Here is a 16,241-nt window from a genome sequence, read left to right as displayed (position 1 = left end):
ATTCAAACAAAAATTTAAAAAAATGCAAACCCAAAATTGTCATTGGTTGAGAAGCTGTGAACGAATAGATCAACAATGTGACTGTTCAGTTCATCTTCTGAAAGACTGTTCAGATTTTACAAAACGTTAACGATTATTGATAAATATCTACATACTATTACGTTGCATTTCTCCTTATTATTTTGCTATTTAATATGTCTATTGCGATTTTTTATTGCATAGCTTTAAAAGCTTTCTCATCTAGTTATGTTGGGTGATTATCATGGTATTGAAAATGGGTCTCAGCATGTCTATTTTAAACTCAGTTTCAATAGGCACATTTTAAACTGACTTGCACTTGCCAAACAAACTTGGCATGGCTAAGATAATTATAGCAACCCTATAAAATTAATATGTAGACAGTGGACATGTATTTCTCTTACATCTCTTTTCAAAGCTTAACATGATTAATTCAACTGAATAAATTATAATATCGTGCAGCAAATTTATGTCTCATGCCTACTTCTCAGTATCCACAGTCATTATTGATTGCTTTTATATTTTTACCAGATTAGGTATCAACCAATCAATACACTGAATTTAAAGAATTTATTTTCATGTGGACTACTCTCCTGCCCATTGCACTTCGATTCGGAAAGAAATACCAATATTCCATATTAATCTTAACAAACTCAGCAAAATATCAAACAGGTAACAAAGATCATAACAAATCCACATGCATACTTTTAGGATGGAAAGGAATAGTGGCTATACAACACATTCTCCCTAGTAACCATTGTTTTCCTTCCTTTTATTTGTTTAATTTCATTTAACTGCCCCATCCTAGGGCACCATCATGGACCATGTGGAGTTCGCTAACATGAATCAACATAAAAATATTAACACAATTTCAATTCACATCTAACAGTCTATCACTAATATAACTTTATATTCAATTTACTCATAATGGTTGGTCATTTAGTGTCATCCAAAAGTAAACAATCATAATTTCATTGTTTGGTTATCATGCACACGAGAAGGTTTAAACATACTCATGACAACATAATTGAATGATTTTTTCATACATTACAGCGTCCAATGGAGTTCAAATCTTGACACCCATTTGGAACATGATCCTATGTCTACAATTCTTTCCCATGAGCATTATATTTACAATCAAAATTCCTGTAAATGCAAATTTATCACTATAAATTGCTCGCAAGAAATCTACAGTAATGATTGCTAACAGCACCAGCACCTGAAAACATACGTCGATTTCATCAGTGTCAAAGGCCTCCATCATTTCCTCTCTCCAATTGCCTATAACCATTCCCCAAGGTAGTGATTTCCCAATATTTTGTTCTGGGAAAGCAAATCCTTCATTATTGCAAACTTGAAGTTAAGATACTGGATTTTTTCATAAAAAAAAACAAAAATGATTGTCATGTTTAGATGCTTGTGATACTGCATTACATGCATGTATATGACCAGAGTAGAGTTGGTAAAATCCCACTATTGGATATGAAAAAAGCATAAATAGATTGCATGATTAGTATAATAATTGAAACGTTGTCTATTCATAAAAATGTAATTTTGAGACAATGTACATCTGTGGTAGACTTGCAAAGTTTCAAGCTTAGCCAGCAACAGCACGCGTTGCTGCCTTGACTCAATAAAGCCATGAGTTAAGACAGAATCCCACAGAGCCTTCTACACTTATGCTTTATATTTTCGTGGAACTTGTCCGAGACTCAATCACTTTCAGGCCCACCTTGTTTTTAAAAGTTAAAAAGTTATGAAGAACGCTAAAGTCTAAAACTTGAAAGAGTCATCTTGAAGTATTGAGTCTTTTAGAAGCAGCTTCTTTAAACATTCAGCAATATGTTTAATCTATAATTGTTCTTAAGTTCATTGACTTGTGATCGATTTCTCTGATTGGGTATCTACTAGGCGTAACACAGCAACTACTCCTTTTAAATTTAGTAGTTTCCAGCTTGTTCCAGAATTTTGAAAGGACTTGCAGTTTCAATTCATATGTTATTGTTGTTATTATAAATTGTAAATCGGCAAAATCCAATTTATCTTGAAATACAGTTTTAGAAGCTGTCAATTCTGAACCCAAAGCAGATATGGTCAGTATCAATCCCAAAACTATGATTAAAACCATTTATTACGTATGGCTTCAAACTAATAATGTTTTGTGATGTCCTCCAACTGCCGATGAAAATGCACTCTAAATGCAAGAACCTACTATTCTGATTGACCTATTTTAATGTCTTCTTTAATGAACTTACATGATATCTTGCCTCAACGGACTAGGATCTTCTAAATGGTATCCATCAAACCCAAAACTTCAACTTCTGAAAAATTTGAGTGCTGGGAAACCTGTTTGATGAACACAATGTATGATGGTTCACTCCTTGTTCCTCTGACATGATTCCCATCCTAAACGTAATGATGCAACTTCTGAAATGGATTTTAGTTACTACAAAACTTCAAGGCATTAAAAATTCACCAATTAAATCACACTGAATGGCTGCAATGAAAGCAATTACAAGCTCATTTTAACATTCAATAATTGCCATGCATACCTCGCTTAAAGAGTTATTACACACAGAACAAATGGCAGAGGAGATAACATTGTCGCTCCTGACGTTGAATAGGGTGCCTCCAGAAAGTAAAATGCTCACAGCCAACACCTAGATGGGGAAGGCCTGGCCGCCTTCTGCCAAAGACTAGACAAACAAGTTTACTGTGGTTTTGTAGTCCTGACTCTCACAGTATCAATCTGCTTGATCTCTTTGTGTCACTGGGGGCATCGGAAACGGCATTTTCATAAATTGACCACAGGGTTTCAGAGTCAGGATGCCCTTCTATAAACTTTATAAACCTTTCCTCTGGCATCGCCAATACCTTGAAAATAGAATGACCGGGGGCAGTGGTGGACTCGATTTTCTGCCACACCAGAAACCTGGGCCTCACAGACCGTTCTAAACTTTTTTGCAACAGGAGAGGGTGCTTCACTACAGAATTTGCAGGTTCCTTTAAATGATTAACTACAAAATTCATCTTCTCACCAACAGTTTCCTTGGAGAAATTTAAGACTAGAGGAGCAACCCTAAATAGTCGCCAGATTTCCTCGGTCGAGAGACCCCAGAACTTGAGATTCTCTATCTTGGCCTCCAACGTTTCCATGCGGCTAAGGGTCACTGCAATCAAAACATATTTGAACATTTTGCTTCCTTTATCAAGGCCAATGTTATCAATGAGAATGGCTTCTGCAGGCGTTAGTGAACTACGTAACAGTACGCTCGGAGCCAGCCGTAAGAATTTAGAGAGTTCAGCCCTGCTTAAACCAAATCCCTCCCAGAAAGCAAGCGAGGGCTTGAGAACCTTCTCCAGGTTACAACGGATAAGTTGTCGTGCTCTTAACATGGCTTTAACGAGCGCGTCCTCGGTCTCAAATATGCTCTTGAGAAACATCATTTTGGGAAGAAGGCTTTTCTCGAGGCTCTGAGCCAAGATGTGTGGATTGCTCGTCAAAAGCTTCGTCAGGGTTTGACCCTCAAAACCGAAATTTTCCAGCAGCCTGATCTTGGGTTCCAATTTTTTTTCTGAAACGGTGATTATTGAGGGCTGATTCCTCATTATTTTGGCAATTTGGACGTCGGTGCAGCCGCGCTTCTTCAAAAAAAGAATAAACTGCTCTACGCTGTCGAGGGTTCGAAGATTCTGCAATTGGGGAGCCCTTCTGAAAATCTGAGTGATCTCAGCCTCAGACATGTTAAGTTTGTTGGAGGCAAAGTGTGAAAAGAGGCTCTGCGTATGGGCATTGGTAATGGCAAGGCTTGACCAAGACGTGCGAGAATGAAATGGATGCTTAACCAACTGTTTGTGAGAATGGAATGGGTGTATATCGAATAGATTGAGGCGTAACATGGTTGTCATGTTTGAACTACAGTGGAGCTGCAAACAACAGGAGACTAGGATAGGGTTTTTCAGCAGATTTATTTTAGGTTTTTTCAGCAGATTTATTTTGCTGTGCGATGATCAGAGATTTGTTTTCAGGGATTCAAAAAAGTTTAACCGTGTAAGCGGTATTTACAATAGGCTTCCATGCAGTCGCTTATAATGTTTTTATTTTATTTATTTGTGTGTATTTTCAGAAGATTTGGAGTCGACATTATTTAGGTGTTTATAATGTGACCTTTGTCATTAAATCAAATGTCTTTTTTCAATTTTAAAAAGATTATTTGAATCAATTTTGTGTTTATAATTGATGTTGGATCATGGGAAATTAATACTAACTAGGTAGGGACTACTTAAATTAGTTTTTTTTAAGTTTTAGTTAGAGAATTTTATATTTTTCTAATTAATTGGTAGGTCATTAAAAGAACGATGTTGTTTATGTGACCATGGCCTGAATGAAGAAGTGATAGTTTTAAATCAATTGTGCTTTGCAATAGCGAGAGAGGGAGAGGGATAGAGATGGATGGATAAAGAGTGTGAGACATATCTAGAGATAGTGAAAGAGAGGAAGATAGAGATAGAGATGGAAATAGAGACGAAGAAGGAGAGGGAGAGATAGAGATGGAAGAGATAAATATATAAAGATCGGGAGATAGAGAGGCAAAGAAAAATAGAAATAGAGGCCTTGGAAGAAGGAGACAAAGAGGGAGAGAGGATGAGATATGGATGGATAAAGAAAATGAGACATATGCACTATCCTTTAGAGCCATCATCCCCTTATACCTCTCATGATATAATTTGCATTTGAGGGATTTTGTAAAAGAGAGTGTCAAGGGAGGAGCCACTTATAAATTGCATAGGGGTTGTCATTTTTCATTAAATATGTATGATGTTACAAAATATTTATTGGTTTGACTTTGTTACCATTGATCTATTGTATCTTATTTCTCACTTCTCTTATTTTTACTTGTTTCACACCTATTAGAATCTTAAATTACACTACACGACATTTCTTTTCTTATGTTTGTACTTGTTTTTCTTTAGTTTCACATACAACCTTACGATTATGAAGATACCATTTTGATTATATGTTGATAATCACATCTTAAAATGAATTAACATTAGTTTTGATTTTATATTTGACAGTCATATTAAGTTTAAATTAATCTAAATTGTTCTATTATATCTATACATTATTCATAAATTTAATCATTAACTAAAATATATATTATTTCTATTATTACAAATGATATTAAATTAATAAATAAATAATTATAAAATAGTATTAAACTAATCTATTATTTACTATATAATATTAAATTAATTTTAAATAATATCTATTATTGATTAATAATGTAGATATAATCTAATTATATATAACAATGTTGTTTCTATAATTATAAAAGAATGTTAAATAGTTTATAATTTATTATAAAATATTATATAGAATGTAAATATTTTTTATTGATTAATAATTTGAATATAATATAGTTATATAGTTTCATATGATGCCCTCAAAACAATGATACTAGGGAAGGAAATAGATGGAAAGTGCCCTAAACAACATCCATGTGCCAAGTATAAGAGGGGACACAAGGTACCATGTGGTAGGTATGTTGGCAAGAGACATTATTCCAGTGATTCCGGTAGAGATTGGTCCATGATAGATGTTCAGGGGTTGTCATTGATGGCAACTCAATTCGTAGATCACATTCAATGTACATAGAATTGGTTTACTAGAAGTCATTATGTTCATAAGGCATAAGTTTGAAAGGTGGAACACAGTTATCGGTAGAGCATGAGATCATGGTGCATATCTTGATTTCGGTGATGTATTTTGGGTTGCAATGATCAAGGCAGTTGATTCAAGGTTCGAGATAGATTACTTCATGATCCTAATATCCGATGTTGAATTGTGTGCTAGTTTAGAGCTCCGGTATCTGGTATTTCAGTTAGGGCAGAGCTATTTTGGAGTAATGTGTGTTGCAGATTTGTTGGGATGATTTTGGTGATCAGTTTCATGTTTGAGGTGATTGGGCCAACTTATTGGAGGTATTTTATCATCTTGTTTTTGTCCATATTTGGATTTGTGATTGGATTAAGACGACTTGATGTAACATGTTTCATGTTGTGTGTTATGCAGTTTTTGGAAGCCAACTTAGTAAATGATTCTTTTTGTTGGTGCGGATATATAAGATTGATTTGATTGATCATTTTGTCATGGGAGATGAGCAAAGGATGTCTATGTGAGCAAATTTGTAAGTTAAGTGAAGATTTTATTGTTCTGGTATGTGATAGAGCAGTGTTACAAAGCAGAATGACAAATCACTTGGAGGAGACAATCAGAGCCTAACTAGAATTGTACTCTAGCATATATAGATGCTACACTTCAGTTCAGATACTGTTGTAATCATTTTGTAATAGCTTGTAAGGCAATGAGACTTCCTCCGGGTTGTAGCCCTTTTGTAATTGAGTAGTGAGCTCTAGGCAGTGTGCCTGAATGCAAGTGCATTCCACTCTTGTAATATTGTTTTAGTATTGGTCATAGTATAATAATATTGTGGGTACTCAATTCCACCATGGTCTTTCCCTTTCCGGGTTTCCACGTAAAAATTTCGGTGTTATGGTTGTGTGGTTGTTCATTTTATGTTTCTGCATTTTGATTACTTTCTCATGCATCTGGTGGTTTAATAATCAGCTTGATAAGTTTGTGAATTATAAAACACTGATTCACCCCCCTCTCAGTGTTCATTGATTCCAACAAGGTAGCGACTAGGTTTCATAACAACAAATGTAGCACAATATCTCATTTTTAATTGATCTCATAGATCTTAGCAATCTTAAATAATAGGTATGGAAAACACAACCATGTCATTTAATTTAAAGAGATAGAGATATAGAGGTATTAAATATAAGTATTTATGTGAGACAAGTGATTATAGGCTTTGCCTCCTTTATAGGCTTTAAATTGTCCACATCCTATATTAATTGACAATATAAATTTTTAATACCAATATCATAAATAGACTATCGTGTAAATCAACAAAATTAAAATACACCATTACAATGAGCTCACTATTACAAAAAAATAATAAAAAATAAATCAAAAATTAAAATATTAAAAAAAATTCTATAAATTACCATGTAAATCAATAAAATCAAGATGCGCCATTATGAAACCATCTCCCATGAGCTCATTGTTAAAAAAAAAATAGAAAAAATTACCCATATCCATAACCAATCAAGATAGTCAATGTAAAGGGTCTGGGATGTTGTTTAGCAAGTGGTTAATGGCACCTTGGGCGGAAGTCGTCATTGGTGCGATGGGTTTGTTTACGAAGATGTAATTTGCCCTATGGTTGATATCTTGGAATCCAAAGAAGTATGCATTCAGAGGATTGATGGATTTGTACGCACGGTAGACGGTCAAGCCATAACTAGTGCCATTTTGGAATTGGATTCTAATTGTTGGACAAACATTCTTGGTAGTTACTTCAACTACACCCATTACATTCCCTCTAATGTGGAAGAGGACTCAGACTCTGAGGATGAGGAGATTGCATAAGAAAAGGTTGTGAGGGAGAGGAAGAACTTTATAATAGATGCATGGGAAGTGTTCAAAGTGGGGGTCATGAACAGAAATATGGATCCATTTCGAAGGTTGCTAAATTTAGATGACAATTGGCTCTTTGTGGCTATTTTGGTCCATGAGAATGAGATTGGGGAGAATATGGTTGTGATTCTCCAATATCTTGGGAACTAGTATGTTCTCATGGTCCTATGGTGTTTTACTAAGTAGGGTCTGGATCCAGACTATAGATGCAATGTTGATGGTTTTCTCTCAAATGTAAGGGAGCTATCCCCCTTGGATAGAACTTATTAATAAATAAATAAATAAAGATAGTCAATGTAATTAAAATGAATACATTTACCTAAATAAAAATATTTAAATTGAAGGTTAGATGATTCTTATTTCCAAGTACAAGTACAAAATCATGGCAATGTAAGACAAGCATTTATGTTTTTCATAAAAGTATGATTAGGTGAAAAGGGATAGTGGTATAAAGATTGTGAGATATTTTTTTATGTAATTGTGTAAGAGTTTTTCTATGTATTTGCATTTCTGTAGTAAAATTCAACCAATGAAAGACGACAAAAGTTATTGTATATTATATATAAATATAATCGAGACATTTTAGAAAACTAAGCAAACCCTAACTCTTTTGCACCAATTCCTTCATTTTGTGGTGCAACGAATGTTGTTGCGTTAGAGAACCTTCAAGAGCTTGAGCAGTCATCTCTTTCTATGGTCTCTAGAGCCCACACTTCTTTGAAAATCCATTCAAAAAGCATGAAAAAGAAAGTCGGGGAGTGTGGTACCCTAGAATATAACAAAGCTAAAGGCAACAAAGCGATGGGTCCCATGAGTGATGACTTGGTGAACACAACATGTTTTTGATCGCCAAGATGCTAGATTGCATAAGGTGAATACAACTCAGACCTTGACTACTACTGCAAAAAATATATGTACTCACCAACATCAACAAACCATGGAGGCATGTGACTCTAAAGGTAAATCAATGTCATTTTAGTTACCTGATGATATTATTGAAGTCATTTTAGATTGTAGAGCAAAATAATCATCCTTTTCTTTCTCAAAGGTATCTTGTCTAATAAAAACTGTTTAAATGGGCTTGTAACAACTAGGAGTTTAAGGGGTGGAACATACAATCATTTAGGGTTCTTGGTAGGGGATATGTTTCATGTACTTTTGTAGACCCAAATCATGCCTATGGTCCTCTACAATATGATTCATGGATTATATGTAGTCAGACATGCTACCTTCAAGCTTGGGATCTTGACTTTCCTCTTGAAGACACAACTAAATCAAAATACCTTATGTTAGTTGAATTCCAATTTATTAATCTGGGTTTATGTCCTTTTTCTACAAGACATTGCACCCCAATTGGAGAATATGCTCTAGTGTAAACAACACTTTAATAAATGGGCTAGTTTGCGTGTACACCCTAGACTTTGTGTTGAAATGGATGACACACTCTCTCTCAGTTTCTATCAATCTTGTTTGACCCAAATTTAAAATTGATCAATGAACCATCTACCTTAACAAACCTAATCCCTACTCCTACTATTGTAGGGAAGGTCACCTCATAGGTGCTTGCCCTTTTTGTAAGCCGAAACTGACTCAATCACCTCCAACCAATTCCCATCCCATCATTGCTACTTCTGCCAAATAAAATTTGAATGCGTATATATCTAGCATCCTCCCCTTGTTAATAATCCATCCTCTTCCAATCAACTCCTTCCACTATCCATCCCTTCCTCTCCTTTCCAACCACCCTATCCTCTTCAACATCAATCTTTCAAATAATTTGTAATTGACTCTAGTAACAAAGCACCTAAAAGGATGAAATATCCTATCATTGGGAAAAACTTGGCTCAAGTGTCATACTAGTCTTCCTAGCCTAATATCCCCATTAAATATCTAACCCCTTTGTATGTGAAAAATCAGTTTAATTTGTTGCTTTCAAATGAGGAGACCCTTCCTAATTCATCCTAATGTCTTCAAGAAATGAAAGCTAATGTCGCTTGTTTGGGTGATTCATCCTAATGCCTTCAATAAATGAAAGCTAATGTTGCTTGTTTGGGTGCTACCCTTTCTACCATTTGAAAAGGGGCCCTTTTCTTCCATACCAATCATGATGATGGTGATGGAGGTGTTGTTGTGGGCCTTGCCTCTTGGTTAACTAAAAAGATTGTGATTACCAGATCTAATCCTATTAATCAATGTGTTTGGGCCACTATTATCATTAATTATACACTCATTGGACTTTTTTTCTATTTATGCCCCTAATTCTCAAATTGAAAATTTTAGCTATGGGAATGGATTCATCTACACCTCCCTAATGCACAATGGGTCTTGGGGGTGACTTCAACATGATTAAACATCCATCTGATCCTCATTAAAATAGTTTTTCTCGCTTATCCTCATCTAAATTTGAATCCTAGACTTTGGCATGCAATGCCCTTGGAGTTTATCATCCCTTTTAGGTAAATCCAACATTCATCTGCCTCATTGGTATACTTGGAGCAATTGTCATGAAGGATTTTTAATAAAATGAGTAGGTTGTATTGTTTCTATATTTCTCACAATTGTCCAATTCTATCCTATGTTGATCATCTTGTTAGCCTAGACTTCTCAGCCACTCTTTCTGAACATCTTCCCATTTTACTGCACTCAGTATCTTCAACCACAATTTCATCTTTGATGATTGACCTTTTAAATAATATGTCTTCCATCTCAAGAATAAAGATTATTTTGATGCTTTAATTTCTACTTGGAACACCAAACCAAAACATCAACAAGATAGGTGGACCAATTAGTGGGAGAGAACCATTGCTAGATGTACTTCCTTCCTTTGTGAATATGAGAGATGAGTAGCTACTAGGCATCGCAAACTTGAACATAGTCTATCTCTTCTAGCTTCAGCCCCACAAAATATCTGTGTACAAAATTTAGTTAACGATACTAAGAATTCTATTCGTAAAATGGCTACTTACAAAGGAAATGGTGCCCAAGTAACCTTGACTCTAGTGGATCAAAGAGGGAGATCGAACTAATTTTTTCTTTAAATATCTACAATATAAACATAAAAAAATATATATCTTTGTTATTAAATTTGTTGATGGTTCCATCCAAACAATCCATGATGCCATTTTAAAAACTTTTTATGGACACTTCAAAAATATTTTCATAGATGATTATTCTCTAGTGATTACCTTCTTCCCATCATTGAGGATTGTGAGGATGGATGCATAACTCAGGAAATAAACCAGTGAATATAGTTATTTCCTTATTCACTTTGTTAGACATAATGCACCATTGAGAGGGGGGTGAATCAATGGTTCTCAATATTTTCCCTTTAACTATCCTATGTGAGTATATTGGTTATTAGAACTAACTCAATGTAGACTTACCGGTTAGAGGGGAGACTAACACAAATGCAATCACACACAAAGGAGACATCACATAACACCACCATATACGAGGAAAACCCAAGATCGAAAAAACCTCGGTGAGAAATGTTGTTGGAGTCTACTGCTCCAATCCAACCAATGAATCTCTAATTACAATGTTTAGGGCACCAACCCAAGAAGCACCAACCCTTGATTTAGGGCACCAACCCAAGGAGCTACAACCCCTACACGAAGCTCCAACTCAGTGAATACAAAGGATAATAATTTACAAGTTAATAGCCTTGTTACAAAAGGATTTTGTGACTCTTCTTCAAATCTCTATACTGGATCTTCAATCCAATTCACTGTAGGTTCTCTTTATGTCGATTCTCTCTTCTAGTTGCCTCTTCTCTCAACTGCTCTGCTGGTCTCCGTCGGTTATATCTTATGTCGGTTCCTTCTTGCCTGCTCTGCACTCTTCTGCCACTCTTCTATATTGGTTTGGTCACCCCTGGTTATCTCATTGTTGTTGGTTGAACTCTTCAACCCTAATCTCTCTCACACTCAGTCTCTCTTTTGATACTCATTGAGTACTTGACTAATTTCTTCTCACATGTAGCAACACTCTCTCATTCAGTAGCTTTTCGGTTGCTTTAACCTCATCGGTTAAACCTTCGCCAAAACCTATTACCAGTTGTCTTCCTGTTGCTCAACCTCTATGACCCTCTGTAGATATCTCACTTCATCTACTTCTCTATTCAGTCTTGTGCATCACTTTGCAACCTCTCACTCTAAGGCATCATCAACTTCTATCTTCAGCCTCCATATTTATGATCAGACATTCCCGCCAAAAGAACCATTAAAACTTGGCACCTTAGGGTTTCTTTCACTGATCACGAGGCATATCGAATCTAATCAGATCTCATTCATTCTGAGCTCTAAGATAGCTATCTGCACATCACCGCCATTAACGTGCCTTCCGATACACATTTTTTAAACTTAGCAAACACGACCCTGTATTTCGACCTGCATCTATCAAATGCCATAAATATCTCAGTTGTTTCCTTTAACAAGCAAGCACAAAGATCAGATCATCCTTCATTGATCCACTCACCAAACTGCTCCTTCAGTCTACTTTTATTTGCAATATCAGTCGTTTCTGGATTTCTGTTGTTTTCTTCATCTCGAGCCGCAATCTTCTACTTTTCTTCCTCAAGCCTCGCAATCAACATTTAATGTCGACCAACTGCCAACTACCTCACCAACACGACACTTCACCGACCTCTGTGAGATTTCCACTTCAACTCCACGTGGCATCCTTTGTCGGTATCCACTTCAGCAAAGATCTTTTTTGTCAGTTCAGACAGGATCACGAACCAAACACTCAACTGGTCCTTCTTTTCTCTTGGTTCACTAACCCTGCCAGAAATCTCACACTTTATCGAGTACCCTTCATGTCTACACTTTGTTGATCTGTCGGTAGAACACCTTAACCGATCGCCAAACATATCTATCCATAGCATTCTCATTTACATCAGGTAGGAGCACATTACTTAGCCTCCTTGATCTCTCATCGGTTCTCATACTCACTGGTAGCCATCTTGATGACACCATGTCATCAACCTTCAATTGATTTCATCTAAGGCATTTGCATATCGGTTGCATACTCTCTCTGCAGCTGCTCCACATTGCCTTCTTCACCATCAGACTGGCCATCGTCTCAGCCGGTTTGCCAAGGTGACAAAAACCATCTCTCTTCATTTTTTCTGGCAACTCAACATGCCTTCTCTATCGGTCCAGTGCATACTTTGCATTATAGGAGATAAGGTCCACTTACCAGTGGGAGTGAGTCCTTGTCATTTGCATCCTGCCACGCACTCATGTGGCTTCCCTGCAACATACCTTCAAACGGGCACATGTGATCCAGTTTGGGGCACACTCAGTGTTAGTCATCATGTACTGATTGTTATATCATACTGGTCTCCTGTCCATATCCTCCACACAAGTAAAACACTAACTTGTGTATTGATGACTCAACTGTGAATCCAATGGTCATTCCTTTGAATGACATTCTTCTTCTTTATCGGTGACCTGCAACACTTAGTTGACATTAATGACTTCATGTCAACAATACTTCCATACCGGTTGTCCTTCTATACCAGTTGACATCAATGACAACATAATTCCAACACACTTTCCTTCCATAGAAGAGAATGATAAAGCCCTTATGTGCATGGAGAAGGAAAAAAGTCCTAGAATTGGTGATCTACTTGTTGAGTTTTATCAGGCTCTTTGTCCACATATTTGTGATGACTTCCATAATATATATTTGTAAGGAATTGAAATAGGTTTCTTAGGCCCTATTATTAATCAAGGATTGATCAAACTAATTGCCAAAGGTAAGGATGAAGATACTATTAATGGGCGGTGAGCAATTACCCTACTCAACACTTCGTATAAAATTATCGCCAAAGTGCTTGCTTAGAGAATCAAACAAGTTACTCAAGACATTGTTCGTCCTGAACAAACTAACTTCTTGGGAGGTAGATAAACTGATGAATGGCTACAATAAACCACCCTAGACATTGTTATTATTAAACCTGATTTTAATAAAGCCTATGATCGTATAAGTTGGGCATTCATCCTCAAATGCTAAAATGGTCTAGTTGTGGGCCCAAACTTTGTGAGAAATTCAACAAGTTATTTGTTGACGCTAAAGCAAAAGTGGGTGTTAATGGAATCCTCTCTCCCACATTCCCTTTGCAAAAAATCATTTCCCAAGGCTGCCCTCTTGCCCCATTTTTGTTTGTCCTTGAAATTGCTGCTCTCAGCTATCTTTTTAAACTTGCTTCTCCAATAGGCTTATTCATATCATCTCACTTACAAGTCATGTTAAAGCCCTCAAATCTCACTTTGTTGATGACAACATGCATTTTATACAAAATTTAGCTAAATAAGTGAATCACACATTAGATATATTGGAACTCTTTTGTTATATTCCTGGTTCTAAGCTAGTCATGCATAAGACTAAATTTATTATGACTTGTCCCAACCCTTGACATCCTTAGATCCCCAATGATTAGCATGAAATCAATAATTGCACACTCTCTATATACACTAGGATTCCATTTAGCATTGGAGTCTCCCTTAATGACATATGGACATGGTTCATGAGTAAAATCAAGAAGTTCATGAATTGGACCAATTTGCTTTTGTCCATAGTTGGACGAATACAAGTCTCAAACAAAATCCTCCTTGCTAACCATGTTTACAAATCTTGTTGGCTCCCCTCCAAGAGATGCTACAATTATCCGACCTAGCTAATTAAGAGTTTCCTTTGGGCCAAATGGGGCAATAAAAAAATCCCTTTGAAAACCTCATGGAATCATTGCATCTAGCCAAAAGACAAAGGTGTCTTGGGAATTATTGACCCATATACCCAAGGCATTTGTCTTGACTGGCCTCTACTATGTTCAATTAGTTGGTGTAGTTTATCATGCACACAACTCGATTGAGGTATTCAATGAGGTAACCATATGACTTAAGTGGAGACTCATTTAGTTGTCGACTTGGGACGTATCTTCAAAGATGGTACTAGCATTGTATGTGCATCAAAGGATTCCCATTTCTATCATTGCATAAAAAGAACAAACTCATCTATGAAAGCATAAACAAAGCATAGTGGAAACTAACTAACACAATAGTGGTTGTGGGTGACTCTGTGAGTGACACAGAAGTAGACACAGTAGTGGTTGCAAGTACAATTGTTACTCTAAGTTCTAAACAATTGAAAATGGTTGCAACCTTATAACTAGTTATGATAATATTACTTAATACTTTTAAGAATTAAAATTTATAATTGTTAATTAAGAAACATTATCTATTGTATGCATGGATCTAGATAACAAAAATAAAGGAATCTCACATTACCCCAAGTGGCCCTTGCTTGAGGAATGTGGTCTCCATGAAAGATAACAATAATTAATTTATGAAATAACCATCATTCCATCATTATGAACTTGTATTCAGAACAACATAGAATAACTTCACAAGAAATCTAGCACAAACACAATCTAATTGATTTGAATTGAATAAAGTAGCCAATGAATATAAAGCAAGTTGAGTTCTAATAGTAATATTCTCCAACTACTTGTCCAAAATAACACATCTCTATTTTAAGTGTTGAGAGGAAGCACAACATTAAATCCCTTCAGCTGACTCTTAACCACTTGTTGCATTTCTCTGAGACTAAGTCGACTTATTCTAAGAAGAAACCAGAAATAACAAATCTACACTATAGGAGTCCATCCCATAACAAGATCCTTTATTAAGCAATATCACAAGAACAGAGTTGTGGCCCTTCCATTAACCAATGATTAATGAAGCATAACTCCCACAATTTCCATGATGCAGTAACTCTCCAACGTCTTCTGAAGAAATGGAGTTTATAAGGACTCTTCCTTGATCATGACTCTTTCTCCATATTATTGCTCCACACGTGCTGACATTACTCCATCTCCTTTGATTGTAGATGAAATAGGGGTTACCAACAACATACTAATTACAACCAACTTCATAATTCCCATGCCATGTTAGTGCAACAAAAATATTAATCCATATGAACTATCATTCTTGACATTTAATAATATAACATTCATCAAAAAACATAAAATTTTCATATCAATATACCAAATATATGTATTATAGTTAGCAATAATAAGGCCTTTAAAGGTAATTAAGAATATAACATGTCTAACAAAAGTTTGTTGAGTAGCAAAAACAAGTGAAACTAGGACATTATAACCAAGAAACCTAGGACATTAAGAGACCTCATCACACCCCCCAACTTTACCCTTTGCTTGTCCCCAAGCAAACCAATCATGTAGATTAAGTCCTAAAATATCTTCCCTATAATGTATTGTCTAGGTTACTCTTGCAATTTGATGGGAGTAGAAGCCTTTTTCGTTAGCAATCCTTTCAAATGCTCCCTTTCCATCTCTACATTTATCATTTGGTGCCATGTCCAATGTGGTACTAGATAAAGAAGGACTGGATGATGGAATTGGAGTAGTAGCCATGCAATCCCTCTCTGTTTTGCTAGTCTTATATATTTCTGTCTCTCAACTCTAGAGTAGTAAAATGATACGGAGAATGTGGTTCTCTTCACTTAAGTTCTAAAGGTAACTCCATCCGCCTCTGCTACATATATACCAATATATTTTCCTTTACTGATCCTACATGTATGATGTGAATCTCTAGTAATCTTTTCTCCTGGGGTCTTAAATTTTTAGAAAAACATTTGGCCTATCAATAATCAT

General features: G+C 35.8%; 1 protein-coding gene across 4 annotated transcripts; it reads right to left on the bottom strand.

Annotated features, from left to right (window-relative positions):
• Positions 1 to 1,017: 1,017 nt before the first annotated feature.
• Positions 1,018 to 4,090, bottom strand: LOC131062936 (uncharacterized). Of its 4 annotated transcripts, none has more exons than XM_059207497.1 (2): positions 2,571 to 4,090; positions 1,018 to 1,386 (listed from the first exon to the last, which is right to left on the bottom strand). In XM_059207497.1, the coding sequence occupies exon 1, from the start codon at positions 3,925 to 3,927 to the stop codon at positions 2,755 to 2,757; it is 1,173 nt and encodes a 390-aa protein (XP_059063480.1). In that variant the 5' UTR covers positions 3,928 to 4,090; the 3' UTR covers positions 1,018 to 1,386; positions 2,571 to 2,754. The 4 variants fall into 4 exon arrangements, with proteins under 4 accessions (XP_059063480.1, XP_057852663.2, XP_057852662.2 ...); XM_057996680.2 differs by having other exon boundaries at positions 1,018 to 1,356; XM_057996679.2 differs by having other exon boundaries at positions 1,018 to 1,341.
• Between the last annotated feature and the right edge of the window lie 12,151 nt (positions 4,091 to 16,241).

This window comes from Cryptomeria japonica, chromosome 6 (genome assembly GCF_030272615.1).
Source record: "Cryptomeria japonica chromosome 6, Sugi_1.0, whole genome shotgun sequence".
Classification (NCBI taxonomy): domain Eukaryota; kingdom Viridiplantae; phylum Streptophyta; class Pinopsida; order Cupressales; family Cupressaceae; genus Cryptomeria; species Cryptomeria japonica.
This window is presented reverse-complemented; position numbering and strand designations above follow the sequence as displayed.